A 19,310-nucleotide genomic window follows, 5' to 3' on the forward strand; every position below is an offset into this window, starting at 1 on the left:
GCCTTAGATCCATGACGTGTCCCAAGCTATCTCAGCAACCATGTGTTTCCTAGTACGCTTTTGTTTACTATATTAACACGCCAGATTGACTGCATTAAATAGAGCTTGGTCACTGTGTTACAATGGATATCTCCCCTGATGCTCTACCCAAACGTCTTAACAGACCGTAGAACAAGAGGAGAACTGACAAGAAAGTATTGTGACCCTTTCTCCTATTTAGTTTGCACTATAGCTGGATCACAAATTAGTGTTGAGTTCAAAAAATGAAACGGTAGCAGACGGCGTGTTACGGCATTTATCTTTCATTGGCGAGGAAATCGCAGCTGGTTAGTCCGCACTATCGTTGGCTACAAAAGGCAGGTAATATAGTAACAAATTTGTCGAAGACCGACTGGGACGGTCATACTATTGAATAGACCTGGGATACCGCTAACATATAAACATAGATCTAGATTTTAAAGGCACCCTCATTGGTTAAGAAGAAATACTGACAACTTTAAAGTAATGAACTGATTGCTGTGGATCGTCAAGAAATTATTAAGTCTACAGTGATGCTTCCAAATTTAGTATGACTTTTCCGTACATAGAGCAGTCAACAAGTGTTGTAAACCTGTGAGTATTGCATGATATTGAATTACTTCTTTATTTATATTTCAGAAAAAAATATTTCTTTATCAGAATCAAATCTAGATTAGACTCTATATGAAAACGAATTGATTTAGGCCTATCCTTTCCTTATTACTGGAAACTCTCTCGTCTCTGCTGATTCTTTCCATCCGTTATTTTCAATGTCTGGCTTTGCTTTGTTGTAGAGTGCTACGTATCTTTTGGGCTTACACACCAATATTGAATATATATCTCTGTAGTTTCGTATAGGCTGTAATTATATTTCTACTCATTGTCAAAGTGTCTGTGTTCACTTTTATTTTAATAGACACTAGACATGTGATAACTATTTTGAACACCAAGAATACAGTTTGTATTTATTGTGATTTTTAAAAAAATCTAAGAAATTTTTATAATTTTTAAAATTCCAAACCGATATTGTATTTTAAATCATATGGAGTCTAGTCTACTTAAAGAACAGTCTCGTTAAATTATGAAGAAAAAAATACGAAAAGATTGAAGATATTCCATTATTCAATATTGAATAACCTGATTTTGCAAACTTGGTTATTTTCGTTTTGGTTCTTGGTTCAATTATAATCCACTGGTCCAGGCATTTATAAAGTCTCACCAAGTCATGTATCCTGGTTTGTAGATTTGTTTAATTGATTACAGGTTAGATTACAGGTTACAGGTTAGATTACAGGTTAGAAAATATTTGTCGAAATCGCTAGAATAGGTACACATTGTTAAAGTTATTTGTTAAGGGTGCACACTGTTAAAGTTATGTTAAGGGTGCACATTGTTTAAGTTGTCTGTCAAGGTTGCACATTGTTTAACTTATCTGTTAAGGATGCTCATTGTTAAAGTTATCTGTTAATGGTGCTCATTGTTAAAGTTATCTTTTAAGGATGCTCATTGTTAAAGTTATATGTTAAAACACTTGATGTTTAGATGCATTTTGTTGATTGAGCCCTTTGTTTCATTAATAAGTGATGATTTATTTTCTCTCCAAGTTATCTAGCCTTCAATAATGCTTTTGTTTCAGCATCTTAAATAGCGTACAATATTTCTCAACGAGGAAAATAGATTTTAAAAAAATCTAGGTCAGGGTATTAGAAAGATATGAAGGGGTGAGAGAAGTATCCAAATCCCATTGCATCTGGTGCCAGCCTTTTTTTTTTTTTTTTCAAAGTGACTCATTTACCATAGCCATCAAAGGACATAAAAAAAAACTCTACAAAATGAGCACCAATAATTCCCCTCCTAGTCTTACTTTCGTTCCGTATTTAAAGAATATATTTAATCAATATAAATATGTATCCATTTGATCACCAATCTATCCATTTTTTTATCAGTAAGTCTTTATACCAAATGATGCTACTTTTGACTCTAACATTTCTGCTATCGTGGCTTGCGCCTTCCCAACTCCCTTATTGGGGTGCCGCTATCTTAATAATGTGATGACTAGGCAAAGTAACAAAAATATTTAAGAAATACTAATTACTCATATTGTACTATGAATACTACTGTCTAGTAAAGTAGATAGAATAAAAAAAATAAAATGTGCATGTGTACATAAATTAGAAATTGCAAAGCATGAAAAATAACTTTATTTTTTTACATAGATAAATCACAATTATATACATACTATTTCACACTACTCGACAAGCCGCGTTGAATGCTAAACTTACTCGAGTCTAGTAATAGCTCTTGCAAGGCGCACCTGCTGAGATAATAAATACACATGTGCTATCAAATTAGTTTGTCGTGCGCACCGCAAAGTGTGAAGATTCTGTACTGTCTTAACGCAACATTGGGAAAATCCAATTACTTGCTGCACCAGTGTGACGTTACCTCGCTACGTCATTGTGCGTTTGTCCTTTTACACTTGGATATCCATGAGTTCAAACTCAGATTGGCTTTCCGTTGGAAATGATGAAAGATAGTCTTTTAAAATCATGAAAGTCTTAAAAATAAAACTTTCTAATATAATGCAATGTCTCTTTGGAAAATAACATTGCGTGTTTATTCGTCAGATTAACTATTAACGATTCCATAGACAGGGGAGGTGATCAGCAGAACAAGTTGCAGGTAGGCCCAAATTAATTTGATGTGTAGCTTCATTTAAAAGTCGGTCAATCTCATAGATCTCGAATTCGACCACGTTTTTCTATGATACCAATACTAGTCTAGATTCTAATAAAGATCTAAAATAATCCAATTTCATTCTTTACTAACTGAATATTGTAGATTTAGATTTGAATCTAATACTAGATCTATCTATAACTATTGATCTAATAGATCTAGATAATGTAGATTAGATATGATACAGGCTTTTTTAACGCTAATTCTTCGATTGTAGTAAATCGTAATAAAGGGATTATGATACTGACTAAGGTAGATCTAGACATAGATCTAGATTAGATCTCTAGTGTTCGGATCTAGACTCTCAATCTTGAAATCAAAATTCTAATAGTCTAGATCCATACTTATAGTATAACTTATAGAAATATAGATCTGTACTTAGATTCTAGATCTAGATAACATTTTAGACACTAGACTAGATTAGGTCTATAGCCTATTCTATAGGTGTAGACCCAGATCTGGATCTAGATTATATAAATGTTGAATTCCAAAAAAATCCACTCGAATGTCATTCTACGATAGGCCTAGACAGAATTCAATAATCTAGATTAATGTAGTCTAGAACTAGTATAACTAAAGCTCGATAATATCTAGAATAATCTAGATCTAAATAAGTTTTTAGATCTATTTTATTTTTTTGCTACCATAAATCATGATAAAAAGCATTAGCTTTCAAATAACTTTTTTTTTAAGTCTTTAAAATTCTCTTTTCATATCCCCATTCCCTTCCAACATATTACTTCTGCTTAGTAAAGACAAATGTGTCTACCCCTTGGCACGTGAGCATCGCTGTCACTTAATAAGACAAAAATGAAATCTAGGTCTAGATTTTAATTTGCTCTACAATAATTCGATCAGTAGACGAGAAGTAAATTATAGACTGTTGGGATGAATATTTAATAATGTGGGTCTCATTATAAGTTATAAGACTATATAGATCTAGGCACAATTACACAACATTAAAGAATATATTTATATATAAGTCTATAAAAGTAGGCATATATAGATATAAATTAAATATATTATTGGCAATGTTGTTACTCATATAAAATTAAATTGTTGTTTAATAATGAGCGTAGTTATGGCTGAGATTCTGCTTTCAGATCATCATCACTGACGGCTCAGTTCAACCTGCAGGTGTTACACAGAAGCTCTTTGAATCGAAAGTGTAAGTACGAATAGGCCTAATTGTAAAAAAAAAATATAATCTTTAGTTTCTACCTAATCGTCTGGCAAGTGAATTAAGGGTTTGAAAGTGTGGCCAACAGTTTGACAATCACATTGTGTTAACATCAGAGAAGCTATTTGTAGACCTACTTTTCCTAAGAAATGGCAGGACGTCAAATGAGCACCCTCAAATCCAAGGCAGCTCGAGTCTAGTTCTAGATTCTAGTTCAAATTATAAGACTGGCAGGATTCGAAAATAACCGGTCTAAGAACCAAACGCTTTGCTATATATTCACACCTAGCCCCCCCCCTTTTCCAAACCAAAGGTTTCGAAATTATCCAGTGATTGCAATGCTCAATTTTATATGACATTGACGAGTTCATGAGCATTTCGGCAAACTTGCTGATGTGTTAAAGAACTACATCTAGTGGAGTGAAACAAGGTTCAATAAGTGAATGAAAATTGTTCAAAATATGTTTAGAGTCTGGCTGGAGTACTGAAATAAGTACACAATTTATAGTTGCCATTAGTTGGAATAGTTAATATTTGGGAAAGTGTTCATTAAATGTCTACTTTCAGCATTCTATTGTTTACCAATGCTATTTTAGTGATGTGATTTAGAGATACACCCATTTAGGTTAAGCTATTGTTTTGTTTTATTTCCATCAAAAATTGTGCCGATGTGCCTAAACTCAAAACTCAAACTCATAATGCCAATATTAAAATATAATGCAAGTACGGATTTTAAACTATAATGAAAGCAATATTTAAATACTACCAGCTTGAATAGTCCATCTGATTGATAGCAGAATTCTTGAAAAGATAGATTTAAAAAAAAAGATACGGATCTTCTCTCAAAAAATTTAAAAAATTATTTATTACATTTTTTTTGTATTTACATGTTATTATTTAGCTTAAGCTCATGCAATGTAAACTTTAAAGCCCTATATCATTCACTGTATTGTTCATAAAAACTAATATGAAGATCTGGTGTCTTTCAATTCAACTCTTGCCTGTACACTTTATTCCCAGCACATTTGCAGACTTGGTTCGCGTGTGTTCCACTTCCGAAAGCAGTCAGCCGTGTAGCAAGGCTCAGCTCGGCAATACCTTACTGTCCACTGCTCACGCCAGCACTCTCGTCTCCAACTATCTGAATACGTGAGTACTTGCATCTTCAATAGAAGAATTTTAAAACATTTTCGCACAATCCTTTAAAAAAAAAGAAAAAAACTCAACTGCATGTATTTGAACCAAGATTAAATCATCCTCTCTTAAATTTTACTTGTGGATTAACCATTTTCCCTTCTTATGCCTACTGATAGTTTAATAATTAATTCACAAACTGCACGCAACCCAAAACCGCTTTTCTGACTTTCGATTTATCAAATATTGCCCTAATACCGCCCAGAGTAGCAGTGCATAAGAAATACATAGCTAAACCTCAGAAATGTTTCCAGTCTGGATTTCCAGACTTTTTTTTTTTAAGAATGAAGGACCTAAATAGAAATAATTAGAATGACTCTGATGTCTTGTCAGATTTATGTACTGATATTCTAACTTTAACATATGACACACCTTACACGTTAACCATTGACAATAATTTCGACAGTAAAAGCATTCTCTAGATATGTTTTAAGTGTATTTATTCCATTTGTAATCGAAATTTCATTTGCTTTAGATTTAGAAATCACTTTGTTTTAGTTTAATAGAATACGAACATTAAAGGCACATTTCTTATTCCATATGACAGGACAATCTTGTACAAATACTTCTTACATATTGCTATTAGAGCATGGACTTGGTTGCCTGAATCAGACAGGAAAACGGAGATTTTAAGTCAATGATTTTCATGGTTGACTGAATTGAAAGTGTAAAGTCTTTAATTTATAAGATAAGATATGAACAAAACTTCATATGAATCAAAGAAAAATATTCTAATGCTACTAGACCATTTTTTCATAGAGGCTAGATCAACGTTTCTCAAACTAGGTAAGGGTGTGGCGATACCCTAACTTAACAATAATAAGCAAAGTGTTTCATTAAATACTCAGAATGTGCGAAGTGTTCCGTTAAGGAAAAAATTTGGGAAACACTGCTATAGCTCAACAATTTTTCAAAAATTAAAACATTTTAAGTAAGAAACGATAATTCATCTAGATTCAACAATCAAGAGTGTAAAAAAAAAGTTTAGCGAGAGGCTTCCGTAACAATATCAACTCAAAATCTTTTACATTTTAGACAGCGACTCTCCTCAACGTTCTCTCAACTCTCTTACAGCGTTTCGTTCAAAAAAGTCCCCGCCAGGATGTCTTACTGAACACGAAGGTGATCTTACGAAGATCATGCCCATTACAGCGCCTTATTTACCTCATATGTCCCTCGCATAACATCAGTGGCCCAATGGTTCATTCTTTCTATATTAGACCTTATTTGACTTCATTTGATATGCGTAGGTCTTTTTAACATGAACTCTTTTTACTATGAGAAAAAGGCGTGAGCGCCAGGAGGATGAACGCTGAAAATCCTCTGTCACCAATCTGTGAGGGTGGCTAAATTAAAAAAAAAATACTTTTATTTCATTTGTATTGCCTTTGTTTTTAATAAAAACGGTCAACGCCGTGTATTACGCTAGTAATTATTTTTAAAAGAATATTAATTATCTTTGTTTTAGATATAGGTCCTATTTAGACCAGCTTCGCAAGACATGTGGTCGTGGGGACAGTCCAGGGGAGGCAATCAGCTCAAGAACGTGTACGAAAGCAGTTCCACTTGTACTTCCCCTTGCCCGTATGACTCCAGTTTTTTCTGATGACTCCCGAGAGGATCCTGAATTTTTGGAGCTGCTGAAAAAGACCACCACCGAATCGATTCGGAAGTTGTGGCCTCATCCCAACAAAACCAACATTGTCCGAACAGCAGGTTTGGTCGATTCTAGTGACGAGGTGAACTCAATGACAGTTAGCACAAGTGACATTATATCAGTGACAGAAGAAAAGAGTGATCAGCCCAGTAACAATTCTTCCTTAGCCCATGCCAGTGACAACAGCGACTGCACAGACTACAAAAACGACACTTTAGACTCCAGTGAGGACACGACTGGGACAAACTGTGGTCAGTGTAATCTACTGGACAACACTTTGTTGACCGAGACGGACAATTTATCTCATAACGCGAACAGTGCCATGAAATCGAACGGGGAGCAACTCATGCTTAGTGACGGAGGCTCCGCGAATGTTATCAGTAAAACCTCTTCTTCAGGACCGATGCCAAAAAGCTTATTGAAGGTTCTCAACGAGAATCTGACCTCGGGTGACAATTACTACAGACAGAGTACGGACACATCATGTCAGAGCACAAACTGGAGTGACTCGGCAACACAAATGAAATGCACCAACGAGTCCATGGGTCAACAGATGAAAACGTCTTCTTTAGATTCTTTCTTAAAACACCAACAAAAGCTAGCACAGCAGCATCAGCTTCAGCGACAAATTATTCAACACCAGCAGCAGCAACAAAGACAACAGCAGCAGTTGCTTGAGCAGTACCAACAACAGGAGCAGCAACAACAAAGACAGCAGACGACTAACAAAATGTATGGTGGTTTCCAGCCTAATGAAGTTAACAAGAGTTGGATCCCTTCAGCAGAAGAAAATGGCGCCAACTCATCACGCTCACGAGTGGTAGCGAACAGCCAGCCAACCACTATGTATAACCCAATGACTTCTGGCCGTGTTGGTATTGATGTGTTTAGTAATGGAAATCAGGTAAAAATTAATATTTTGTATACATTCTGTCATTTAACATTTCAGTTTCCTGATCACGAACTGAAGTTACTCTTACTGGACACTTTTTAAACTAATTTATTGCCCTTGTTACAAAGATTATATCAACACACTCTGGTAAAAACTTTGTACGCGTTATTTCTCCCAATCTCATTTGCGGATATAGTTGAAACTCTGCACAATTATTCATTAGCTTAGACAATATATGAATCAATAAAAAAAAATTGCTTGTAAAATTACGTGTACCAACAAGGGAAATTAATCCTTCAGTATTTACAGATATCGCTAAATGTTTAGGGTTTTCTCTCCTTTTAAAAATGTGTACACGTTATTGCTTCGACACCTATTCTCGGATCAATGTGAAACGTTAAGCAATTTTCTCTTGAACCTAACAAAACATGAATCAGTTATACAATTAACCAATTAGTCTATGTATTATTGGTAATTCATTATTTGGTTTGATATTGAATAATGGAAATAATTTTTGCAGTATAGAGAGATATAGTTGTATGTGTGGAGTTCTTCCCCTTAGATAAGCTTTGCTCTTTTTTAAAAAAAAGATATTGTTTATTTTACTTGTTTTTCCACAAAGTTGTCACTTGATTATTGTCTGATTACTAGATCTTCATTTTTTGTTATTTGCACAGTATTGTCTTAGTATTCTGACTTTGATGGTATCCCTGAGTCTACATAGCTATAATGGGTAATTTTTGCAGTATAGAGAGATATAGTTGTATGTGTGGAGTTCTTCCCATTAGATAAGCTTTGCTCTTTTTTTAAAAAAGATATTGTTTATTTTACTTGTTTTTCCACAAAGTTGTCACTTGATTATTGTCTGATTACTAGATCTTCATTTTTTGTTATTTGCACAGTATTGTCTTAGTATTCTGACTTTGATGGTATCCCTGAGTCTACATAGCTATAATGGGTACTTACCTTTGATTGGTAAAGTTAATCATTGTGTTGGCCACATGGTACACTGGTCATACATTGGTCCTTTCTACCAAAGCTTTACATCATCTGCTTATAAACTGCTAGGTCTTTAAGTGAAATAACTTTGACCTGTTGAACAAACTTCACAACAATTAGTAAATAGAAACTCGCTTTTTTTAAACCCAACTCCTTCTATTTCTTTGATACTGAAACTTGATCATATATATCTACTTGTCTGTTTTTCTATGTTTACAGACAAATCAAGACTTTTTTCCATCAAACAATTCTGTGCAAGGCATTTCAGTTTTAGGACCTTTTGTAGATAATCAGTCGTCATCCGAATATTCTGAATTATCTTCAAACAGTCGTACTTTAAAGGTTGATGTGTCTGTAATATTATATAGTCAGTTATTTAATTTAAATTTATATATACATATATATACATATATTACTTTGATAAAAACTATTTTTTTCCCGACTTAGGCCAGCTATGCTTGCCTCGACCCAAGTAACCCCATGACATTATCTGTTGTTCCCCTGCAAGACTATCAGCACGAGAGGGACAGCTTCGCCCATACTGAGAGGCAGTTGGGCTTCAACCAACCCGCCGAAGAGAAAAACTGCTCCAATTCAAGTCGTTCGTGGGCTGAACTGAGTAGGCCAGCCTACGAGGGGGACGCACCGTCCAGATTGGTGTACGACAATGACTCAGTGTACGGCACAAGTTCTTCCGGTTCGACGCTGGAAGATCGACTTCGTCGTGCATACGCTCGCTCACGATACCCTCAGTCCAACCAACAAACTGATGCTACGCGCCAACCAAGTGCTCAAAGGCCTATACTAAAAATGAACCCGGCTATGGATAATACAAATGAAATGGGCGTTTATAACGGCCAATCTACACAGTGTAGCTTCGAGGTGAAGAACGGTAATGGATTGGATTCAGGCTTTGAAACTGGCAACCGAAATACTCTGGATATGGGGTACGACGACATGAATACTCGGTATCGCTGGAATAGCCTTAGTAATTGTTCAACACAATCTGATATCGATACTACAGGAATGAAAAGCGATACTGAAGAACATTTTATCAATGTTCAGTCTTCTACAGGATCAGAACAAAATTCTAGTAAGTATAACTTTAAAAAAAAAAAGTATAGAATGCATTGTTTGATAGTAATCAACATAAACACTAGATCAAGTATATCTCTAAAGTTTTGTGAGAATAATAAAAAAAATATGACACAGTAATAGGATATATTTTTGATAGTGCAGAGGCGGCCTTTGCAGTACACGAGGCAATTCTTGAAGGATTAAGGGCACCACATGGCCTAAATTGTGCCGATGTGCCAAAAAATAAAAATATCGAAATATTGATATCGTGATAATTGGTACAGATGGGAAAGGCTTCTAAAATATATATAATAAAATTTTTTTAAAATTTCAAAAGAATTTTCCGATTGACATGCATCACACAGTATTTTAGTCTATAACGGATTGGTACGTATACTTAAATGACAAAAGAATCTATCTCGGAAATCTCCTCAGGCGAGGACCTTGAGTGGTCACACTCCCTGAAGATCTAAGTAAAATGCATTTTACAAAAATTTGTATCTGTATTTGCTGTATGTCAAGTGATATATTTTATATTAAAAGCCTTACATTTTGTTAGCATTCTCTATTTTAGAATGAATAGATACTCTGAATCCGATAATGTTCAGGAAAATGCCTAAGTTATTCCTGTTTTCTCTAAACTTTTTAACCGTAAAATCTAAAAGAATAGATGTCTTGTGTATTAAATTATATTCATTAGTGTTATTTTTCATCTGATAAATTATAGGATTGTCAAGGCTGTATCAATGGAAGCAGAATTTGCCTACAGCTAATGACCTTACCTACATGCCAACTTCACGTGCAATAGCCGACAGCTCAAGAATGACCTCAAACGACAGCATAGCAAACAGTTTGTTGTCTAGTATCCAAACAGACCGAGACTTTTCGTGGAATGCTTCTTCCATAACCTCACCGATAGCCAGCATGTCTGGTATGAGCTCCCAAAGTCTTGATCACCAAGTGTTCGGCAGTTCTTCAATGAATGGCCAGTACCTTTTCTCTGACGCTTATCTGAATAAAGTGTCGTCCTTCAACATGGAACAGAGACGGCAGATGTCCAACAACTCCGCTCATGCTTCCAATGTCTCCCTTAATCAGAATGACCAAGTGGAAGACTCCAGCCTGTTTTATGATGCCGATGACGCCAGACAAAACACATGGTAAGTATGTTACCTTGTATACATATGTGTACATCCGCTCGATGTTTTCTGTATTTAGGGCATCATCTATCCAGTATCCATCTTTACCCGTTCACCTGTCAGTAAAAACAGCCGAACAATTGGTAAAAACAGCCGAACAATTGGAGCTCGTTAGCCAAGTTCGGCAATTGATCTAGGAGAGAGGTCACGCTGATTTCAACTCCCCGCTGATTTAAGGGGGGGAGGGTGCTAAAACTTCATAGGGTAAACCTTGAAGACAAATACTGAGTCCAGTTAGTGAAGATTTTTGCTGGAAAGGGGGCGTGATAGTCAGGGCAGTCTCTATTTTTGTGTACCTCACCCATCCATTATTAATGAGGCCAGTAGCAGCTATTAACTAATTCAGAGAACAATATTTTTTTCCTGTCACAAATGATCTGTTATTCATTTGTTCCTTTTTGCTTTGAGGATCACATCCAACTTGTATTGTTCAACCAATTATACTCACATTTTAAGTCTGTTACTTTTGATATCTCAACCTTCCCCCAGAAATATGGTCCCTAAGCCACAAGGGTATGGTCTCCAGGTGGGCGCAGACCAACTATGGTCAGTTATGCCGGCTAGAGCGACCTTACATCCAATCACTCAGGACTAAGACTACACATATACCTGTTCTTATCCTCTCCAGTCAAATCTTTATGTTGTTCCAGTACGAAAACAAAATGCACCCCCCCCCTTTTTTTCCCCTTTCACAACCACTTCATCTTTCTATCAATACAATGATCCTCATTGAAAATATCTGACAAGTTTTCCTGACATTGGGGTTTTGGGTAATTCTGTTAACTTTGTTGGACGCCAAAGTAACTTAGACTTTTAACAAGGACTTAATCTGAAGAAGATAAATTAGAAAATAATTGTTTTGCATTTAGCATAATAAATCTTTTAAGTCTAAATACTGCTACTCTATGAATTGTATTTCTCGGCAGTGTTAACGTTAGAAAATCGTACAACTGAAGTATGCAGTGGCGTAGCTAGCGATTTGAGGGCCGATGGGACTTTAGCTCTTTGGGAGCCCCTGCATTTTGACATTCCACATCATGACATGAGATAATGGCGTAAACATTAATGTAAAAACAAATTTCGGACACTCATTTGGGGCCCCCTCAAGTGGGGGCCCGGGGGGACTTTCAAATTTAGACCTCCTCTCGCCCCATCCTAGCTTCGCCCCTGGTAGTCTACTTCTACATAAACAAAAATTGTACAAACCAAGTCTAATTCTACCTCCACAAATATAAACCAACCCCCATCCCAGTTACTGGTGAAGTAGCTGTCAGAGTTAATTGATGGGTGACATTTACTTAGGGCAAAACCAGTTATCTTGACTCTTTCGATCTTGTTGGCTTCTTATATTATTCGTTTATTTGTTGTAAAGACTAAACATGGTGTCACTATTATATATAATACATTTATAAAGAGAACAATCTAATATCGCAGCTGTCACTGGAATGTTCGTCTCCATTTCCTAAGGTCATCATGTCAAATGTGCCAAGCAAATGTCTTTTTTCTATGTAGTTTTTTTCATAACTGGTTGAGAACTTTGTAAAAACTTAATTTGTCAATGACGCAGTTAGTCAAAAACATAGAGCCACTTCGTTAGAATAATAAAATTCTTTTTTTTTTTTAATTTAAGGCTATAATTAGAAAGTAGTTATCTTTCATTCATCTCTCAGATCATTTTCTTAGGTCGTGGAAGGGCAGACAAGATTCTCTAGATGACAACACAATGGCAAGAACTGGCCCTATGTGTGCTCCTACACTGTCACAATCAATGCAGATACTTAACAATAAGGTAAACATAGAACGTCAGCCTTATCTTTTAATGGGGCTTGGTGGCTGAGAGGTAACAAGATGGTTTCCTAACCCGGGGAGTCCCAAGTTCGAATCCAGGTTAAGGATTTGTATTTTGGGATTTTTATACGCCTATAAGTCCACCCAACTTAATTAAGTTTCTGAAATTTGTTGGGGAAAGTAAATGTGTTGTGGTCGTTGTGCGGCCACATGACATCATCGTTAATCGTCAGCTATAGAGACATCATCTAACCCCATATATCACAAGGTCTGAATTGGTTAATTACCCCTTTTGTTATCTTTTAACTTAGATTCAGATTGTATTAAATTTATATCTATAAAATATTATTATTACTATTATTTTTATATTTTTTTCAAAATAATAATTACTATTTTTTTTTTTTTTTACAGATTTTGGCAGCTCAGTCCAGCCATTTATCTGGCCAGAAATCAACAGAAGATAATGATCCCCTAAAAGGGAAAGACCAAGACGCTATTTACGGTGAAGTTTCCTCAGAGATGAACGCTCATCATGCAGAAAGCATGAACAAGATTCGCCTTATTCGTGCCTTTAGTGACCCAAACAGCACCAACTCAGCTTTCAGACAATCTCCTCACACCAGCGTTTCTATGTCTCATTTGTCTGTACTGCAGCAGCAACAGCAACAGCAGCAAAGACAAAAAACAGAGGAATCTGTCTATAAGATCTCCGAGGAGCTCGAAAAAACGTATTTGGATGACGCCGGTAGCTCAACACCTTGGCATGAGATGCAGCCCGATGAGAATTGCAGAGATCACGAAGAAAATTGTTCCCAAGACTATAACTTGGAAAGTAATCCCGACAAATACGTACATTTACACAACATGGATGGATCTACTATGATTTTAAGCGATCAAGACCTTGCTTCTCTAAGATCAAACAGTTCTAGCAGGCTTTATTCTAATCAGCCCAAAGATCAAGTCGACCAAACGCAAGGGGCTCAAATATCTCGAAATCAGGAACCACCAAGGCCTCGAATGATTCTTGGCGCCAACAGTTTAAAACAGTCATCCACTGATGAGAAAGTCAAAGCAGAAGTGGAAGAAAGCAACAGACGTATCCGTGAAATGTTGGGTTTGTATCCGAATAAAGAACAATCCAATGCTACAGCAGTTCGAATGCAAGATAATTCTGTCCCAACTCAACAGACGGCATCGCTAGTTATGAACGGCCAGATCCAAGGACTACTTCAGCAAGGGGCCGCTCATTCCTTATCACCTGGACAAATATCTCGAATGCAAATGTCTGGAAACAAAATACAAGCCCCCATGGCAATGGCCCAACAAATGTACTGTGTTCCTAATATATTAATGCCCCAACAATCAGTGCAAACTCCCAGTGGTACTCGACAGTCTAATTTAGTACCAATTCAAGGAATGATGACTAGTGTCCCTTCTAATTCACGATTTCCTCAAGGAATGATTCGTGTACCGTTTGTAGACATGTCTCGAGTAGTGTACGTTCATCAGATGCCTGTGAATGTAAGTTCCCAACACCCTAACAACAATCACAACAACAGTAGCAGCAGTAATCCTCATGTCAACACCAGTAACATCATCACTATCAACACCAACGACAACGACTTTAGTGTGAATGGTCAGGGTGACAAGTCCGGCAGGCCCATTCGATCCAGTGGCGTGAAAAGTAAAACGACATTTATAAAGATGAGATCCGGTTCAGAGGAGTTCACAGTGCCCATACTAGGCATGCGGCCCGCCATAGATGATGCAGTCTGCCCGCGTCTTATAAAAACGAGAACCAACCCTTGGGACCAGGATCTCGATCACGACTTTTCAAACTCTTTGATGTCAAAGGCGGTCAGTATGGAGAACATTAGTGGCGTTGCAGATCCTAATCTGTGTAACCCCGAGGTGACGATGATGTATCCAGACATTTCCACTCTGCAGAACGGGGCTCTAGCAGCAGCAGACCCGGCTTCAAAAACAGCAACATTTATGCAATGGCCTGCATCGGCAGACATGCACCCAGAGATGCTTGACATGTTACCTGTTAGGAGGGCTATGCCCGAAGACTGCGGTACGGGAAGGCTATGTTGGCCAGAGATGGAGTTTCTTATGTCGTCCCGAGATCAGCTCCAGTCTGCAAGAAGAAGCAACAAGCCCATGGGCTCCAATAAAGCTAATCTCATCAGTATTATACCAAAGAGCAATGGTGCCGACGGGGTGGGAGCAGTAGGGAAAGAGACAAGGTTTGAGAAAGCTGACCCTAAATTTCTGTAAGAAAATCATTTGGGCTGTAGCATTTCATTGTATTAAGAGTAGTTTAGTATTTTTTTTTTTGTTTAAGGCTGGGAGAAAAATATTTATGAATTGTTACGTGTGAAGTTGTAGGCATTCACTTCCATATATTCATAAATTAGATGATGAATAATTCAGAATATAATTTTGAAATATTTCGTTCAAGAATATTTGGCATAATTCATCTGTTCATTATGAAGGATATATAATTTTACATTTAATGGCTTTTAAATGTTCATATTTTGTGTGTGTCGGTTGTGAAAGGTGTTATGATATAGACCAAAGTTGACATTATGACATGTATGGTGTTATGACATTGTCCAAATTTGACATTATGAAATGTATAATTTTATGACATAGACCTAAGTTGACATTATGAAATGTATGGTGTTATGACATAGATCAATGTTCACATTTTGAAATGTTGTGTGGCCTGGATGTTTTCTAGCAAATTCAGATTAACTGTAATATAACTTTGGTTTCGGCTCGGTGACGGACTTTCAGGATTGTTAGAACATAACATTTTGAAGCATTGAATTATAATTTACGCTGTACATACGTTTAGTCTGTGTCTTATTTGTAAATGTCTGTTAGTCTACATTTTGAAGACCATTCATTTGTTGTGATTTTTAAACACTATGCAAATCCAAGATCATTGCAATAACTCTATCCCAAGATCTTTGTAATAACTCTATCCCTGACGTACCTTAATTTTAAAAAAAGATTGAAATGAAATTTGACATTGTAGAGCCTCCATTGTTTGTAGCCAACTGATTGATGTGAACCACTATAAAACATTTTTTTGTAAACACTGGCTATTGAGTCATTTAGAAGTGATCATTCTAGGAAGCCTTTATAAAGCTTGTTTGTAAATACGTTGATCCTATCCGAACAACAATCCATAGACTTGAATATTTGCCTCGCTTATACAATTAGTGACATTGTTAATGATATTAAAAGGTCATTACAAAATGTTTCTTTTAATAAAATTACAAACATCATTTTTTCTGGTGAGAAATATTTGATCGCATACTGTAAAAATGATTATTATATTACTATATTTGTATTTTTGAAGTATATGAACAATTACTTACAGTACTTTATTGTATAGAAAAAAGTATTCAATTGGCCACTTGTTTACTTTAAGCAACACGACCAAGAGAAAAAGCTCTAAAAGGTTATTGTTTTATATTTCGATGTATAAAGCTGAACGGAAACTTTACAGAGTCAATGCATAAAGTCATACCAGAACTATCCAACGAGAGAATAGATATGCTTTGATTCTGTGAAAGATCTCATTACGCTTGCAATACTCACCGTTTCGAATGTAACTTGTAAATAGACAATTTCGGAGTGAACATTCCTTTTGTAAACTTTTGCTTTTATTTTGGCTGTACGTTGGGTTTGAATGTTCGTGCATTGGCAGACCGAATCAATGCTCCTCTCCCAAGTTTTGTAGTGCAAGTCGTTCATGGAAGCATTATCATGTTACATCATGCAAAACTGTGTTCTATTGTAATGGACTGGAACTTCTAGGTTTACTTATGTGACCCAAACAATTACTTTTTTTTTTCTTTGTAAACATTTGTTCTCGATGAAAGATCTAGTCTTCTATTGTTTTAAGGTTTGGCCCATGGCTTGAATTACCGCTCAAGATAATGCAGCTCTGTTCCTAAATGAAATAATGTCACCTCTTTAGCAATACATATGACAGAGTTACATTAGACTGACTGGGGTCGGGCTAACACAAAAATATTAAAATTGTTATAATATACATGACATCCTAAAAGTGCATAATTTCTAATAATTTGTGTTTTTTTTTAGTTATTAAAAATTATGATGAAAGCATTTCAGTAAAAAGTAAAAACATTGAACTGTACAATTTAAACATCCATAAAAAAAATGCTCAATTGTTTTATTTGACGTTTTCTTTTTTTTCCCACTTCATTTGGAGTTGCAATAGTTTTGAAATGTTAGTTTTTATTTCATTGTTAATTTCTGCTATGTAGACTCTTCAGTTCTGTGCCCTGTATATTCACCTCATTATTGTTAGCGTTTTACATTCAACCTTACCTATACATTTCATTACTAAAAAAAACTATGCTGATAGTCTGAAAATACCAATTCTAAATGAAAACTCTCCATACTATTGTGTAAAGAGTTTTTCTTCCAAATGCCCTTTATTTTCTGGTTTATTTCAACAAGTAGTTACATTCTCTGCATATTAATTTACGCTCAGAAATTAAAAACGTTTAATTTTTTATGTTTGAACTGAAATCCTTTTTGTTGTCTGACTGAATTCTGGAAAGCTTTTATTGAAGATTGTTGCTCTCTTTGTGGTTTTTGTTGTACTGAAGTTGTTGGTTGTTGTCATAACTGGCCAGGAGATAGAACTTTAAATGTCTCTGGGAAAAGCCAAAACATTTTTTATAGCCAGATATACAAAATGAGTCTTTCAAGGAAGCGTTCATTATTTTATAACTTTCGTTTGTTTTTCAATGGCAGCGCAGAAATTTATTTTTAGGAATTATTGTGAAACAAGGATTGCTTTAAGACGTGCTATTTCTAGTGATGAACTCTGCAGGATGGCATAGAACATCTAGTTTTACTAAATATAACAAAGTTTTTATTTATATATCAAACATTGCGTAAGTCAAACCAATCGCCCTGCAGCCAACATAATTATACTTCTAGATTGTATTGTATTGTTAGTATTATGGATAAGTAAATGAAGTCGTATTCTGAGATACTAGGCTGTATGTATATATTACATTGTGAATTACTTTTATAAGCATGTTGAATGTTGAGTTTCATGTCGACTTCCAGTTTTGGCGTCGACAATAGTAACGTTCTGTCTTCGTTACCAAGTGTTCATGTTTAGATCAAAGTGTTTTAGGATTTGAATTTTTAAATAAAGTTTAATTCAATCATACATCTAGCTTATTGAGCTTTAAATGACTTAAACAATTTCGTTTTAAAATTGTGATTTGCTTTTATTTGTATTTAGACAAAAACTTATTTAATAACGAAACATTTTATCATCATACAAAAATCTACTGATAAACAAAGCCCCTTAAGTGCAGGCAAAGATGAAATTTATTCTGAATATGCTGTCGAATTCAATTAGGAAAGCTGACTAAACCTAAGAGAATGCTCTGAGATGCTCAGTCTAGCTTCTTGTCTTACTATGAGATGGCCTTTTCCTTAATGTTGTCGACCACTTCATGTACCTGGGCTGCACATTGTCAAACGATGCATCGCTTTTTAAAGAAATTGACAACACTCTCCCTAAGACCAACCGCATTTTTGGTAGCCTCTATATGCCGTGGACAAACGCAGACGGCGAAAAGAAAATCTAAATCGACCACCTGCGGACAATGGTTATGCATGCCCTGGATGTGGCAAAATATGTAGGTCACAGTTGGGGCTGCGCAGCCACGGGAAATACTGCACACCTCACTAATTTTCGGACTCGAAGACAAACCTTAAAATGAGAGTATGATAGAATAGCATTCTTCATCTACTAAAGCAAATAAATGTCTATAACGCAGTAGTTCTTTTCACACTTTGGTATGGGTGCACTTATAGGTATAGGAGGCATGTAGGGTTTCTAGCATGATAACATTCAAGGTGCCTTCGCTCCATAATAGGCATACGCTGGCAAGACTACTTTGCAAATAACCATGTTCTGCTAGAGGCTAGTGTGGACAGTATAGAAACACTACTTGCTATTTCACAGCTGTGTTTGGGTCGGCGAGCGTAAATGAGGGCGGCGTAATAATATGTGCACTATAAAGATTAAATCAGGCTGACATAGAGGAATGCAGTTGGCAGCAGGTAGCCTCTGATAGAGACTGTCGGAGAGCTCTCACGAGGATCGAGGGAAAAGTATTTGAGACCCAAATAAGAGCCCTTGCCGAAGACAACTAAAACTTAAATAGATCCCTTGCGGACCACGGCTTTGTCTACATTACATGTGGCCAAATATTCAGGTCGCTACTGGGTTTACGGAGTCATGCAATCATCCTTAATTTTCTGAGTTGCTGTCTTTAGTTGTACTGGCTCTACTACATCCTCATAAGCCATTCGCCTCATAGGCCAACAGTGTAAATTTCACGTTGCAAAAGGTTTAAAGTATAATTTGAAACATTTGATATTTTACTAAATAACTGATTGCATATGTGGAAAACGTTCTCGTTTCATAAGGAGTCTTGAAGATTTCCCTTGTTGCTATGTCTATAGGGCGTTATTTATTAACGCTGTGACCTCGTG

The 19,310-nt window shown here is 36.0% G+C and overlaps 1 protein-coding gene across 2 annotated transcripts; it reads left to right on the forward strand.

Moving 5' to 3' along the window:
• Window positions 1-17,968, forward strand: LOC106052827 (uncharacterized). Of its 2 annotated transcripts, XM_013208295.2 has the most exons (10): window positions 1-612; window positions 2,646-2,700; window positions 3,858-3,922; window positions 4,955-5,083; window positions 6,597-7,689; window positions 8,896-9,018; window positions 9,124-9,769; window positions 10,481-10,913; window positions 12,636-12,741; window positions 13,152-17,968. In XM_013208295.2, exons 1-10 carry the CDS (start codon window positions 569-571, stop codon window positions 15,018-15,020), a joined length of 4,563 nt encoding a protein of 1,520 aa, XP_013063749.2. In that variant the 5' UTR covers window positions 1-568; the 3' UTR covers window positions 15,021-17,968. The 2 variants fall into 2 exon arrangements, with proteins under 2 accessions (XP_013063749.2, XP_013063753.2); XM_013208299.2 differs by lacking the exon at window positions 8,896-9,018.
• Window positions 17,969-19,310: the final 1,342 nt, after the last annotated feature.

The sequence above is a fragment of the Biomphalaria glabrata genome, chromosome 4 (assembly GCF_947242115.1).
Source record: "Biomphalaria glabrata chromosome 4, xgBioGlab47.1, whole genome shotgun sequence".
Taxonomy (NCBI): Eukaryota; Metazoa; Mollusca; class Gastropoda; family Planorbidae; genus Biomphalaria; species Biomphalaria glabrata.

Coding starts and splice junctions, on each gene's coding strand:
- LOC106052827 (XM_013208295.2), top strand. CDS start 569: ATGACTTTTCCGTACATAGAGCAGTCAACAAGTGTTGTAAACCT. Junction 2,701..3,857: donor ATCAGCAGAACAAGTTGCAG/GTAGGCCCAAAT, acceptor TTCTGCTTTCAG/ATCATCATCACTGACGGCTC. Junction 5,084..6,596: donor GTCTCCAACTATCTGAATAC/GTGAGTACTTGC, acceptor TCTTTGTTTTAG/ATATAGGTCCTATTTAGACC.